This window comes from Carassius auratus, chromosome 27 (assembly GCF_003368295.1).
Source record: "Carassius auratus strain Wakin chromosome 27, ASM336829v1, whole genome shotgun sequence".
Taxonomy (NCBI): domain Eukaryota; kingdom Metazoa; phylum Chordata; class Actinopteri; order Cypriniformes; family Cyprinidae; genus Carassius; species Carassius auratus.
The window spans coordinates 28,254,037-28,270,092 of NC_039269.1; the positions used below are offsets into that span (position 1 = coordinate 28,254,037).

A 16,056-nucleotide genomic window follows, 5' to 3' on the forward strand; every position below is an offset into this window, starting at 1 on the left:
AATAATTTAAAGAACATTTGTAACCAAACGGTTGATGGTAGTCATTGACATCTAAAGTATTTTCTCCCTATACTATGTAAGTTACTGTTTGGATACGAACATTCTTCAAAATATCAGTTTAATTGCAGACCGTTTAATTGTGATGACATTACAACTCAGGTATTGATTGCATTGAGCTGAAATGTCAAATTAGCTGTGTCACACAGGTCATTCTAATTATAAAATGGTTCAATTTTTCATTACATGTTCTATAATTATATTATTTGCAATATGACATTTTAATTATCTGAGCTCTTTATATTTAGAAATGCTACACAGCCCAAGCCAACACAACTGGTGTCAACATTCTGAAAATGAGTGAATTTCATTGTCTTAAACAACAGATTGTCACATCATTAAGTACTTACAAGATTCTGACACTAATAAAACTAAATGTTATTAAGTATTTAAAGTGCAGTACAGATTATTGTGAAGAGCTCCAGATAACATTTGAAGGGATTTATTTCTGAAAACACTAAATGCAATGGACTCGTGTAAACTGTTTGATATTTGACATTCACTGTGTTCTCTGTCTGTGTAACTAGAGGATGCTGGGTTTTCAGAGCTGTCTGTAGGCAGCAGTCCACCAATGCATATATATATGCATTCATATATATATATATGAAGGCAGTTAGATGCTCATGGAAAAAGATTAATTTTCATTTGTTTCTTGAAGATTGTGAGGGGTTGAGGGAATGACAAGGGCCTTGATGAGAACCTGTGTAGGACAGCACAGTATAACACAGTAAGGAAGCTGTGTGCATGTTTTGTTAAGAAGGGTCTAATCTTCCTGTGTAGTGCAAACCTGCATGATCATGCTGTTTTTGCAATATCAACTTTAAAGGTCAGCTGATCATCAAGGATCACCCCAAGGTTCCTGGCTGAACCCGATGGGATTATCGTTAATGAGCCCAGTAGGATGGTAAACTGGTGCTGTACTGATGGAGTGGCTGGGAAGATGAGAAACTCTGTCTTTGCCAGACTGAGTTGCAGGTGATGTCCTTTCATCCATGTTAAGATGTCCGTCAGGCAGTCTGAGATCTGAGCAGGCACCATTGAATCATTGCTGCATGTCATCAGCATAGCAATGGTAGAAAAAAACATGTGCCTGAATGATGGGTCCCAGTGATTTAGGGTATATAGAAAAGAAGAGGGGTCAAAGAACTTATCCTTGAGGAATCTTAGCGACCAGTTGATGGGATTTGTATTCCCTTCCTCCCTAAGACACCCTGAAGGACCTACCTGTAAGGTAAGACTCAAACCAGTGAAGTTCAGTTCTTGTGATGCCCAGCAATGAGAGGGTTGGACAATAGGATTTAATGATTAACAGTGTCGAATGCAAAATGAGAACTGAGGATTTGGACTCATCTCTTGCACTACATAGCGCTTTAGTGACTGACAGCTTCGTGGTTTCAGTGGAATGACACTTTTAAATTCAGATTCATTATTGTCTGAAGTTGTTCTGTAAGAGGAAGGACAACACTTGGTGAAGAAGACATTGGTTAACCAGGTGTTGGAAGGAGTAGCACATGCTGGTCTGGAGTAAATATGACAGATATTCTCTAGGCAGCTAGGTTGGGTAATAAATATTGTATCTGGTAGGGCTGCACGATTATAACAGAAATCCCAATTGTCGATTATCCCCTTGAACTTGTAATTGTGATAGTGAATGAATGGTGTTTATACCATTGTTTGATGCAACTCCATGCCATATTTTTATATGAAAATAAACAAACTGAAAACACTCTAACTTAAAATCTTTTACTGCTTTTCTATGTAGTATTAAGCCTCAAATGTCAACTATACATTGAATTATTTTCTTTTTTAAATTATAAAAAATATGAATGGTATTATAATGTTATACTAAAACTAAAATTTTAATAATGTGAAAACCCCTTAAGATAACATGTAGAAAGTAAAAATTCATCTTAAGCACGCAGTATAACATAAGTGGACTTTGAACGATTAATTGCCGCTTTGAATGATTACCTAATTTTGGCATACGTAATTATAATTGTGAAATTCATTTAATTGTGCAGCCCTAATTTGTAGCACAATTCACATCTTATTATGAGAAATGTGTTGGGGTGGGAAGGGAGGATGAAACCATGGAGGCAAGTCGAGAAGGAGAAAGAAACTCAGATTTCATCTAAATGAAACTGGCAGAGGGGTTGGTGGTGTGGAAGAAGGTAGATGAAATGATCCGAAACATGCAAGGGTTTGATCAAGATGTTGTCTTTGCTACAATTGCGTGTAAAGATGAGATCAAGCTGGTTACCTGATTTATGGGTAATTGTGGTATTGAGCCCCTGAAGGTCGAAAGAGGTTAGGCATGGTGGACGTTGAAGTCATCAAGAAGTAGGGATGTACCGAATGTTTGGCAACCAAAATTGTTCGGCTGAAACTACCAAAAGAAGCCCATTGCTGTGTTCAGCAGTAGAAGCGAAGAGACCAAATAAATTGTGCTGGACAATGACATGATGCAATCAAATAGAAGCGCACGCTAATGCAGCAAACATGTTGGCAGTGTAGAAGTGTCAAAAATCATTACAAACACCGACAGTGAGAGATTGCTTGGTGCCACATCTCATGTCTCTGATGAAAAGAGGAAGGGTGGTTGTTGCTGGTTACTGTATGATGATTGAAATCTCGAAATGGCTTTAAACAGTTAGTAAATAAACTGCAGTATGTTATGTTTCTAATACATACTGATGCACATTTAAATATGTCTTTAACAACAAGTTGTTCAGTTCGTTACTGTGTACACTAAATAGAAATTTTCAGGAGTCAGTTCAGTTGTAGAATGCAGCTCCCTTAAATTACTGAACTGTGTGTGTCTAGATCAGGATTAAGAACTAAAAAGACAACCAGATTTAGCTGCAGTGTGTACATGTGCAAGAAAACCATACTTCAGTAAAGCGATCAGCACTTCTGTCACTTTGCTGATTTAATTGGACCAGCTCGATAAGACAAAATGCCACTATTGACAAATTGCCTTCAACCAAATTGTTTCTGCTGTTTCTTATATATCTAAGATATAGGCCAAACTTATTTTTTTGCAAGATGCATAGGTAATTGCCATTTTCACAGAGAAGGCAAAAAAGTGAAACAAAACAAGGTAAACAAAACAAAACAAAAAACAAAAACTGGTTTATGTTGCAGTAAAGCTCCTGTATCATTGTTTGATTGTGAAGGAGGAACTGCTACATACAGCCAAAAGGTCATGAGAGGAGTCAATGTTTCCATCAGCTATACGATTTCAGTAAAACAGAAAAAAACCTACTATTCTCAGTTTCTTTTCAATTATTTTGAACAGACATTAGTACAAATAAAAAAAAAAGTCCACCTAGATGTGAAAATACTTGATATTATTACATTGTTACATATATATATTAGGGGTGTAACGATACGCGTTTTCGTATTGAACCGTTGAACTAATTAATTATATTTGAAAAAAAAAAAGTGAAATATAATGATATACGTTCAACAAGGTAGCCCAATAACCCAAACGACGTAACAGGCAACGCCCCTGACACCCCCGAAGAAGAAAAAAACACCAACTTATATGTTTATGTTAGGCTACTCAGTCAGGCGCTCGCTCACTCAGTACGCGCTGAGTGAGCAAGCAGTTCATGCACGGTACACGGTGGCCAATGCATTTAACAGACCAGAAATAGAAGATCCTCCAATAACCAACAGGTCTGGTGTTTGGGTGCACTTTGGATTCCCTGTAAGCTATAATGGTGATGGCAAAGAGAGTGGTGGATAAAAAAACAATGGTATGTTGCATCTACATGACAATAGGGTACACCAGCGAAAAAAAAAAAAAAAACCACCAGCGGGAATACTTGAAACATGACAACTCATTTACGCCAACATCACCTTAGTGTATCAGTATATCTGGGAAAAGACGAAAAAAGGGAGAAACATACACGCAACAAACTATCCCCGCAGCATTTAGGCAGACATTTCCAACGGATTCAAACAGGGCAAAAGACATCACCGCTGCGATAGGCTTCATTTACGTTATAGCCGCGGATATGAGACCTTACTATTTACCATTCATTCTATCATCACCATTATAGCTTACAGGGAATCCAAAGTGCACCCAAACACCAGACCTGTTGGTTATTGGAGGATCTTCTATTTCTGGTCTGTTAAATGCATTAGACATTTTCAACGAGCCTTCAGCGCGTGCTGAGTGAGCGAGCGCCTAATGGGCCGTTCACATGTCGTGCCTAAAACGCGTGGAAAACGCTAGGCGCGTCTTTCTCCTCCTTTCCAAAACGCTCGGGCAGAAGCGCCCCTGAGGCGTCTGTCTTTGCTAAGCAACAATGACGTGCTGCTCTCTCCATGAAGACGTGGAAATTTCAGCAAAGGATAAATGGATTTGCAGCTCTAAAAATCGCTTGCAGTAGGCTAGATCTGCTACTAAATTTATTTCAAAATTGCAATCCATATACAACTGTGATCAGCTGTTCTTTCATCTTGGCTGAGCTTTCAACATTGTAACGGGAAAGGATGAAGCTGATTGGTTAGTTCTTGTCACTAGCCACGTGGTGCGCTTGCGACATTCTGAAAAGTTGAGATGTTTTTACATTTTGCTGTATCTAAAACGTACCGAAACGTACCGAACCGTGACATCAGTGTATCGTATCGAACCGAACCGTGAATTTTGTGAACTGTTACACCCCTAATATTTATATATATATATATATATATGTATATATAAAATCTGCAGTAGGCCTACATAAATAAAATGTAATTAGTAAATATCAATAAAATATTTGATTTAGTTTATAGATAAACAAAGGGAAAAAACAGTGACACGTAAAACACGTTTAATTTGTTTACAGAAAGGAAACTCAAATGGCAGAAAGCAAAATTCTGTTTGTTTTCTTTATTTTAAAAAAGCAGAATGTTTTATTTTCATTGTGAATCTACACAAATAAAAGCATACCTTTATACAGTGATGCATTATTAATAAGACAATAAGTGTTTAATCCAGATAGCAAAATACACAAAATAGTTTCACACATGGTCTTTCCACATCTTAATATGTTGACATCTTAGTTTGGGAGCTTTAATTTCTGCAACTTTAAAGAGCAAATAATATGCAGGTATCTATTAGTAAAGATCTAACATAATGCGCCAATGTGAACTACAGTAAATTTGACACGCACATGACACGCAGTCAAAAATATGAACGCAATAGTAAATCGAGGGACCGCAATAGTAAATCAAGGGAAAGCTATAGTAATCGTTATTTTTCTTGCATGTCATGTGCGGTGCTCCGTACTCTTCTTTTTAAATGACACAATTTTTTTTTTATTAATTTTCTTGACCCACCACACCTGGCGATGTGCATTTGTTGTTGTACACAGCTCTGGATAATAAATAATTGGTTCATTACATAAGTATGTGAAACATTCCATTTGTGAAGCATTCAACATCCAATAAGCTGTGGTGATGTGTTAAAGATTAGTTCTCTTTTTTCCCTCATAATTTTTGTTCAGTGCACAGTGATCATCTCTCACAGATTTCTGGGAAACATTTTAAACCACAAGTTCCTATATATGGGATATGTACAGCTCAGTTTGAAATTAGAGCTAAAATTATGGATCAAATCTTTAACCCATAATGTAATTGAGTAAACATTTTGTCACAAAAACTGGCTGTAAACTAATGAGGTCAAAAAAGGGAAATATTACTACAGCAGAAAATAATAACTAATAAATAAATAGCGAATAATAACTAATATTAAAACTACTTATTGGACAGTACTTTAAGGATAACTTTACTTTAGTTGACACCAATGCATTTTTGTGTTCACTTCTGAAAAAGACAACGTGAATGGATAAGCTGTAATTTGTTTACTGAGTGTTTCTTGACTAATGGTCAGAATAGAAGATGACTGCTAATAATAATAGGCTGTTTTTTATTGCCGAACAACCGTTTTTAGTAGTAACAAAAGATGTTTGTTGCTATTGTATTCTTATTTTTACGTAACGTGAATTTTTTTTGCAATGCATAAGTGATACAAGTGATTATAAAGCTGCCAGTATGATGAGAGATTAATTATTTCAAAATTAATAAGTTTGATTAAGTAGACTCAAGTAATTCATGAAAATCTCTCTGGCTCAATATCTAATGTGTTCTGTTAGTAGTCTGATGGTTTAAAAAAAGCAGTGTTTAACTTCTGCTGTTTAATCATGTTTTGATGAATGCCTTGATCAAAAGAAATGCACATATAGTACCCATAGTTTTCAAATGCGTTTCTGTTCATCCATCGTTCAATGGGCAGTAAGCTCAGTATTAATTGTGATAGTGCTGACATTGGTGAATGAGGTGCATATTTAAAATAATCACACAAACTTCCCACAGCACAGGGTCAGTGCATTTAATGCTTAAGTTGTGGGTGGACGGGGTATAAAAAGCTTTTTGCTCAAAAATATTGAACACAAAAATGCCACAGCTGTTTAGTACATTTCAACTGATAACCACCTCAAAATTCAAAGTGTAATTTACCAATGTATGCAGTCTCTCTCTTTCAGGTATACCATGTCCAATAATTATAGTGTGGGCCATTGGAAAACTTTACAATGAAAACGAACAGTAAGTTGCTGATATGCAGAAAGAAATGCTTATGACTAGAGTGAATAAAAATGTTGAACAGGGTAATTGTAAAGTTTATCTGGCAAGAGATAACAATTAATCATCCTATGGTAATACTTGGAAATTTGTGGAATTTCCTCCAGATTAATTGTTCATATAGAAATAAGTGTGCCCTTTTTGTTGTATCTAATGTTAAAACAAAAATCAGTAACACTATATTTTAAGGTGTCCTTGTTACTTGTTACATGTACTTACTATTATAATAACAATAAATTATGCACAATTACATGCAGGTATCCCTAAACCTGTTACACGTGTAGGTATGTAAGTAATTGCATGACAAAGAAGATATAAAAAGGGTACTTTTAATGATCCACAGGAGAACAGGGGCACAACCAAACACAGATCCAAATTTTGGTAACATTTCATCAAACACGCCATTAAGATTCATTTTTAATGAGTCAAAAAGAATACACGTCACACCTCTGTTTATCAGTTTGCACTGGCTACTATTAGCTGCTCGCATAAAATTTAAGGCATTGATGTTTACCTACAAAACTTACCTTAAAGGGGGGGTGAAATGCTATTTCATGCATACTGAGTTTTTTACACTGTTAAAGAGTTGGATTCCCATGCCAAACATGGACAAAGTTTCAAAAATTAAGTTGTACATTTGAAGGAGTATTTCTGTTCCAAAAATACTCCTTCCGGTTTGTCACAAGTTTCGGAAAGTTTTTTTCGAGTATGGCTCTGTGTGACGTTAGATGGAGCGGAATTTCCTTATATGGGTCCTAAGGGCACGTCTGCTGGAAGAGCGCGCGCTCCCATATAGCGAGGCTGAGCACAGACATTTCACTGATCAGAGCGAGAGGGTCGCGAAATGTCACAAAAGGAGTGTGTTTTTGGTTGCCAGGGCAAGACAACCCTGCACAGATTACCAAAAGAGAAACAGCATTAAGGGACTAGTGGATGGAGTTTATTTTTACAGAGCATCAACGGAGTTGTGCAAGTGTTTGTGTTTGTTCCCTGCATTTCGAAGATGATTGTTTTACAAACAAGGCCAAGTTTGAGCGCCGGATTTGCACATCGTTTATTTCTCAAGGATAATGCAGTCCCAACGAAAAAGGGTCATGATCGTGTGTTGGAACCGCATGCAGTGATTAAAACCGCTTAAAATATCTCTGCCTCCTTGTTAGTGCGTCCGCCTCCCCTCCCAGAGACCCAGGTTCGAGCCCCGCTCGGAGTGAGTCGTTGCTGCTGGTGCTCTCGTTCAGTTTCAGCCTCGGGATCTGATTCTGGATAATAAATAAACGGCTGAATCTGACTGTTAGCCATGGTTTGTTTTGTAAGATGTTTTTTTTTCCCTCACGGTAATGTCACAGCTTCCAAACGCTCTCAACGCAAAAGCTTACTCGCGCTCGTGATTCTTTAGCTCCGCCCACACGTCACGCCTCCAGCCGGTCGTGTTTTTCCGGGAAAAATCGGTACAGACTATCTTTCTCTTATGAATATAATAAAACTAAAGACTTTTTGGAGTTATGAAGGATGCAGTACTACTCTATAGGTACTCAAGATTAACAGGATATTGAGTGAAAACGAGCATTTCACCCCCCCTTTAAAAATGTACCTAAATTTATTACTTTAGACTTAGGTGACCTCTAGAATCTTGCGTTCTGCAAGTGTACGTCGTTTGATTGTGCCATCCCAAAGAAGCACAAAGTCACTTTTACGGACTTTTAAATTAAATGTTCCCTCCTGGTGGAATGACCTGCCCAACTCAAAAGCTGAGTCCTTAGCCATCTTCAAGAATCGGCTTAAAACCCATCTCTTCCACATTTATTTGACCCTCTAACTTAGCACTCACTATTTTAATTCTGTTCTTAAAAAAATAAATCTAACATCCTTTTTATTCTTTTTGTATTCTATTTTCTTTTCATTTATTATACAATTATAAAAAAAACTCTATCATTTGCTTATTTTCAATTCTTTTTCTATTCGATCTATTTTCTTTTTATTTATTATATTATTTAAAAGCCCTTTCTGCGTGTACTGCATTTAAGCTAACTAAGACTTGTTATAGCACTTATATATTATAATAACATTAGTATTGTAAAAAAGTGCTATACAAATACACTTGAATTGAATATATCATTGGTCTTTTGTTGTTTTTGACTCATTCCATTGTCCTCATTTGTCGCTTTGGAAAAAAAGCATCTGCTAAATGACTAAAGGTAAATGTAAACATTCAAATGTAACATAAAACAATATCTGACAAACTGGATCTAAATAGAAAGGGTATTTAAACACAAGGAAAGTAATGAAAGGAATAGAAACAGGTGGGGAGTAATCAATTAACTAAATAAGGTACAGAAACTGACCAATTAAGAAATACTAAAAGGAACGGAAGTCCATGACTGTAACAGTTCGACCCCCTCCCGGAACGGTGCGTCCTCACACCAACAGAGATAGTCCAGTAGAGGGAGGATGAGGGTTCAGGCGGGGGGGGGGGGGGGTGTGGAGCAGGCATGGGGCAGGCAGTGAAGAGGGAGCATGGAGCATAGTACCAGGGTGGAGTGAATGGATGGAGGAAGGAGCCCGGAGTAGGAGGAGCCAGATGGTGCTCCAGTGGCCAGCCAAGATGCTGACCCATGGTGGAGTCGACGCCTGGAGGAGCAATGGTGTAGTAAGGGCAGACAACACCAGGGGCCAACTTACAGAGACTGCAATGATGGATGAAGAGCCCAGGACGGAGCCGAGCAGACGGAGAGCCAAGGTGACATGGAGGGTCCGGAGGTCCAAGGCGGCGCTTTAGGCACCAGCAACAGCAGCACCATTGGAGATGGAATAGAGGAACTAGCTGGCTTGAGAGGAAGCAGGAGGCTGGGAGGGAACGCTGATGGACTTGGGCTGGACGGAACCAGTGGAGAAGCAGGAGATTCGGGGCTGGCCAGAACCAGCAGGGACACAGGAGATTCAGGGCTGGGTGGAACCAACAGAGACGCAGGAGATTCAGAGCTGGGTGGAACCAGCAGAGATGAAGGAGAATTGGGTAATGCCTCACCATACCAATCAATTAAATCCGTCTGGAAAACATCTATAATTTCCTCATAATAAACTCCAGAGACTAGTTGTAGCTTACTCTGAGGGGCTGGAGGGTGGGAGGGTAGGCGGTTGTTTGGGGCTTCAATCCAAGCCTGCAATCTCCACCAAAACTGCCTCGGGAACGGACAATGTTGCTGGTTCATGCACTTGGTCAGATGCTGATCGAGGCTCAGGCTCCATGGCGGCGATCAACTCAGTCATGGTGGGCTCAGGCTCTCCGTCTGTGGTTGGCTCAGGCAGTATCTCGAAGCCATGGGGTGAAGGCTGGCTGGTCTCTGGTTCGGGGGTGGAGCTGGAGATATCCTCCTCAGTGGGCCAAACGGTAATCAGGGATCCGTTATTCTCCAGCACCCACTCCACGAAAGGGTGGCGAAATCCTCTTTGGGGCCATTCGCTGGTAGGCATGCCTTATACCGCTCGTTCAGGCCGGTGTAATAAAAAGTACAGAGCAAGCGGTCTGGGAAGTGGGTAAGGCATGCCAGATCGAGAAAGTCCCTTTTGTGGTCCTCCAGCGAACAGTCCACTGCTCAAGGCATACAGCTGGTAAGGCCATTCCAGGAGAGGGGGAAAACATAACAAAAATGAAAGAAAAACGCAGCTAAACTCACTTTTAGATCCGCTATTCTGTCACACGTTTAGGTATGTAAGTAATCTTATGACGAACGACAAACGAAGGATATATAGAAAAGGGTAATTTTAATGATCCACAGGAGAACAAGGGCACAACCAAACACAGATCCAAATCTTGGTATCATCACATCAAACGTTCAAACGTGTAAGGGAAACAGGTAAATTTAGCTCAAAGGCAATCATTTAAGATTTTAAAGGGAATTTGAACAGAATCACTGTTTCACGGCTGATCACTGAGATGCCCTGCGATTCACTGAACGAGCTGTTTAACATTAAATCTGCACTGGATATTAATATCCAAACTATAGTGAAAACACTATTAATTAGCACAGTAACAAGATCGGCAGTTTAAGACATTAACTTGTAAGCACAAAACACAAGATACTTCTCTTTTCTATATGAATAAGGTTTTATTAGATAAATCTAAGACATATAAGCTAATATAACACATAAGTACATGCACTCACACATTCACAGGAAGATAGAAAGTTAGGAAAGGATGAGTTTAAGAGAATGAAAATGTGGAGTCCCAAGTTTACAGCAATACGTGAAATTGCATAGACATGAATAGCCATCAATCACTTAATTAACCCTCGCATTGAGTTCCTCAATGAGGTTAAAGCTATATTAGATACACCAGTACAGATTAGAGTCTGGAGGTAAAGTTACTTGCGTCAAGGGGTTCCCTTTGTTGTAGTTGGTAGGTTTCCCGAGGTTGCTGATTGGGTGGAAGTTCAGTAGTCGTTGAAGTGATGTCTTGGGAAGCCCGTGGTTGGGCGTCGTCTTAAGATGTGGAGCTGTGGGCTGGCTGAAGTTGAATGGGCACTCGAGGTCAGACTCGGCGAAACAGCATTACAAATCTCAAAACATGAAACTCTCAACGGAAAAGAAAATAAAGTAAAAGAATAGAAGTGAAGTATGACAAGACTATGTGGTGTTTCTTCTCATTGTGGCTAAGTAGCAGTATACATGCAGGCCGAAGCACGCTGGAACAATGCTTAAAGAACGCTAATAGTGATGACTAAAAGCATGACTAAAAAGCAAACACTAAAAGCAGAATTTGATGGTGTCCTGAGTATTTAAACTGGCCTTTTGGTCATACCTCAAACATCACGATTACTTGCCCCAAATTTGACAATCTCTTCTTCGAATTGAAATTGTCAATAATTGTTCTAGTGGTGTTTGTCAGGGATGTGAAGAAAGAGAACTCAGAGGCAGAGGATACGTGCAACAGTATATTGGGTACAATAAAAAATCCAAAAATAATACAACGGGAAAAACAATACTCCAGAGCCGTCAGTACAGACAACTGCGAACACAGGCTGTGGAGACCACCTCTGGTGCAATGCCCAACAGGATGTGGAAACGAGACTGAGAATCTCGGGCAGATGGCCAACCGCAAGAACTCCTCGTCTATGAGTCCTGAGCACAGCAGCCAAGAGGTGAGGAAATAGACACACAGCACAAGCACAATCACAATGACAACACGAAATCTACTGACAACAAGGGAGAGACAAAGCAGGGAATATAAGGAAGAATTGCCCAGATCACGAGCTACAGAAAATGATAGGACACAGACAACAGGGAAGCTGATGAAGCACCCTGAACCGCGACAGTACCCCCCTCCCCCCTTCATGGACGCCTCCTGACATTCCCGGAGGATTCACCATGACGCCGATGGAATTAGTCAATGAGAGCGCGATCCAGAATGTCACGAGCCGGAATTCAGCATCTCTCCTCCGGACCATAGCACTCTCACATCAAGGAGCCGCCGTACCGTATAAGTCGGAGACCCCTCTATGAGTCGGAGGGACAGAGGTCTGAGGCTGAAGGGGGGAGCGAATGACGGGCTTTATCTTAGAGACATGAAACACCGGGTGGATATTCTTAAACTGGGTGGTTAAATTGAGTCGAACCGACACCGGACTGAGCACCTTAGAGACGGCAAACGGTCGAATAAATTTGGGTCCCAGTTTACATGAGGGGAGTTTGAGAGGAATGTCTTTGGAGGACAACCAGACCTTCTGACCACACACGTAAAGTGGGGGCTTAGCATGGTGACAATCCGCCAATGCTTTGTTCCTGTCACCAGTCCGAGTGAGGGATTCTCTGGCAACCCTCCACGTACTGAGGCATCTCTGAATAAACAAGTGCGTGGATTGAACAATGGCATCAGATTCTTGGGAGGGGAATAACGGTGGCTGGGAGCCTAAACAGCACTAGAAAGGAGACAAACCCGTAGATGAGACCAGGAGGGAGTTATGTGCATACTCCACCATAGTTAATCTGGAACTCCAAGATGATGGTCCTGTCGATAACACACAATGCAAGACTCTCTCTAGATCCTGGTTAGCACGCTCAGCCTGACCGTTTGTTTGCGGGTGATACCCGGAGGGAAGACTCGCAATCGCCCCCAGCTGTCGACAGAACTCTGCCCAAAACTTAGACACAAATTGGGGACCCCTGTCAGAAACCACATTCACTGGGAGGCCATGAATATGGAAAATGTGATCCAGGACAATAGCCACTGTCTCCCTCGCTGAGGGCAATTTAGGGAGGGGAATAAAATGTGCAGCCTTCGAGAACCTGTCCACCACAGTAAGGACTACCGTGTTGGCGCTAGACAGAGGTAGGTCTGTGACGAAGTCCATAGCTATGTGTGACCGATCGGGGGGCAGAATGGTCACCGGAAGGATGGATCTTGGTTCATCCTCAAAGATCCGCAAAAGTGCATCAGGCTTACCATTTTTGGATCCCGGACTGTAGGAGATGTTAAAATTGAACCGACCAAAGAATAGGGCCCAGCGAGCCTGTCGGGAATCGTTTAGCAGTGTGGATGTATTCTAAGTCCTTATGATCGGTCCAAACTATAAAAGTGACTTCTGTCATCCAAAGGTGACCTCTGAGACAAAATTGCCCCCGCTCCCAACTCTGATGCATCCACCTCCACAACGAACTGACGAGACGGATCCGGAGTGGCAAGAATGGGAGCCTAAACAAAGTGACTCTTTAAATTAGAAAATGCAGCCTGAGCATGCAGCGACCAACAGAAACATCTTTGAGTGGAAGTGATATCCGTCAGAGGAAAGGCGTCCTGGCTAATATTCCAAATGAACCGCCTCTAAAAATTGGCAAACCCCAGAAATCGCTGGACCGCTCTATGACTATCTGGGGTGGGCCAATCAGCAACTGCCGTTTACCTTGGCAGGATCCATTTGGATTCCTTCCTTCCAAATACTCAAAGTGCCCCATGGGGGTCTTAAAGGCTGTCTTCCATTCGTCCCCCTCCCTAATCCGAGCTAGGTTATAAGCATTGCGAAGGTCCAACTTCTTAAAGATGGTTGGCCCCTGCAAGAGCTCGAAGGCCAATGACATCAACGGCAAAGGATCAGATTCTTGACCGTGATGTCATTAAAGCCCCGATAATCCATGGCCTCCCTCTCGGGCCCGGAAAGAGGGTAAAGGCGCCCCCTAGGTGGAGATGTGCCAGGCAACAGATCTTTCGCACAGTCATATGGGCAGAAGAAATGAAGCCCGGGACTTACTGAAAACCATTCTCCAGTCATGGAAAGTCTCTGGTACATTTGCCAGGCTCACCGGCTCCTCCTGTAACACAGAACAAGACATAAGAAAATCTACTGACAACAAGGGACACACACAGCAGAGAATAAAAGGGAGAATGGGAACAAGCGACAGGTGAGGGCAATCAGCTCGTGATCTGCACCAAAACCTAACCATATAGTAAGTACATGTAGTTAATTGATATTACTCTAATACAGGGGTCTCCAACCTTTTTGTGAGTGAGGGCTCCCTGAAGGGATAAAATAGTCTTGAGGGCTACTTGTTTGATATAGGCACACACACACACACACACACACACACAAACACTCACACTCACACACACACACACAGACACACACACACACAGTTTCAAGTTTTGAAAAATACAACAACAAACAGTAAAATTGTTAAATATTATGACAATTGAATTTATAATTACCGTATATACCTGAATATAAGACACGTTTTTTTGTCCTAAAAATAGGCTGAAAAATGGGGGGTCATCTTATATTCGCGATATAGACAAAATCACGGGGGGGGGAGACAGAACAACGGCATAAATATGAAATAGTGACTGAATGATTTCGGCTATACTTGCATGTAAAATTAGAAAAGCAACATAATATCTGTGTTTAACTAAAAACCGCTGCTCCTCTGCCGCGCGAGATGCCGAGAGAACAAGAGAGGTGCACACACGAGACGCAGAGCGAGAGAGAGACAGAGACAGTGTTGCCAGATTGGAAATGTCCAAGTATCGTATATTATATGGATTTCGTGTATGAGTAAACAAGTCCTGTGACTGCAACATTTACATTTTCATAAAATTCTGAAATTCTCGTACATTACAGGATTTTTTTCATTATTGATCATACATTGTACATAGGTAAAAATTATTGTACAAATACGATAATTATCGTACGTCTGGCAACAGGGCCGTGCACAGACCTTTTGAGGGGCATGTGCTGAAACTGAAAAAGGGCACCCCCTCCCTTTTTTTATATCAATTATATATATTCTCTTTTTTAGCTATTCTGTTTGGTTTCATAAGCTAATTTGTATTATTTGGTTAACATTTTTATGAATGACATTGAGAAGAGGGGAAGGTGAGCAATGAGTCAAGTATTTTTGACTAACTTTTTTGAAATATAATTTAAGTAATTATGTCCAACACTACGGTACAACTCAATTCCAGATGATAAGAAACTATAGCCATACCGTTACTATAACATATCCAACATGTTTCCGCCTACCTGGCAAAAATTTGATACTGTGGTGGACCAGGGATGTTGGTTTCTTGAAGGTCTCCTATTCACTACACTTTCCCTAAAATAAGCCAGCAATGAAAAAATAAATAAAAATAGTGTGAAAAGTACAGTTGCAGTGAAAAGCATTTCTGAAAGATCACGTGACACTGAAGAGTACTAACTGCAGTAATGATGCTGAAAATTCAGCTTTGATCACAAAAATAAATTACATTTTAAAATATATTCAAATAGAAAACAGTTATTTAAAATTGTAAAAATATTACACTATATTACTGTTTTTGCTGTATTTTGGATCAAATAAACGAAGCCTTGGAATGAATCATGAATTACATTCTGCATGATAAAATATAAAGATTTCACAGTGATCTTCTGTAATTTTTTTTAGTTACTACTACATTACTGTAGTAAAACAATGTTTTACTACTTTTTATACAGAGAGTATACAGAGAGTATACCATAACATGATTACGCTAAATGTTAAAAAATTAAGTGTATCAGCAATCATAAATCAAAGAAGAAATTTCTTAGAAATATAGTTATCTAGGTGACGAGGATCACTCGCTGCTTTGTGTAAATTCCAGTACGAAACTTGTTATGATTTTCCGATGGTAAAAACAAATTATATGTTGTTGTTATCAATATATCGTTTTTGACCAGCGAATGCGTGTAAATGTTATTTTTTTTTTTTGTCCGTCATTAAGGGATCACATTACATTTTCATCTACAGGTTACAAACTAGTTTTTTTAGCTATATAGACGGAGCGCTCAGTTTTTCCTCTGGTAAAATGCATTTGGCCAAAATCGCATTTTATAAAAGATGAAATGCTACTATATGCCCAGGCTA

General features: G+C 40.0%; 1 protein-coding gene across 1 annotated transcript in view; it reads left to right on the plus strand.

Annotated features, from left to right (window-relative positions):
• Positions 1–16,056, plus strand: part of LOC113046122 (corticotropin-releasing factor receptor 2-like) — a 106,345-nt gene that overhangs the window by 52,519 nt on the left and 37,770 nt on the right. Inside the window, exon 7 of the mRNA XM_026207006.1 lies at positions 6,594–6,654. Within this exon, the coding sequence (XP_026062791.1) occupies positions 6,594–6,654 (61 nt within the window). The remainder of the gene's footprint in view (positions 1–6,593; positions 6,655–16,056) is intronic.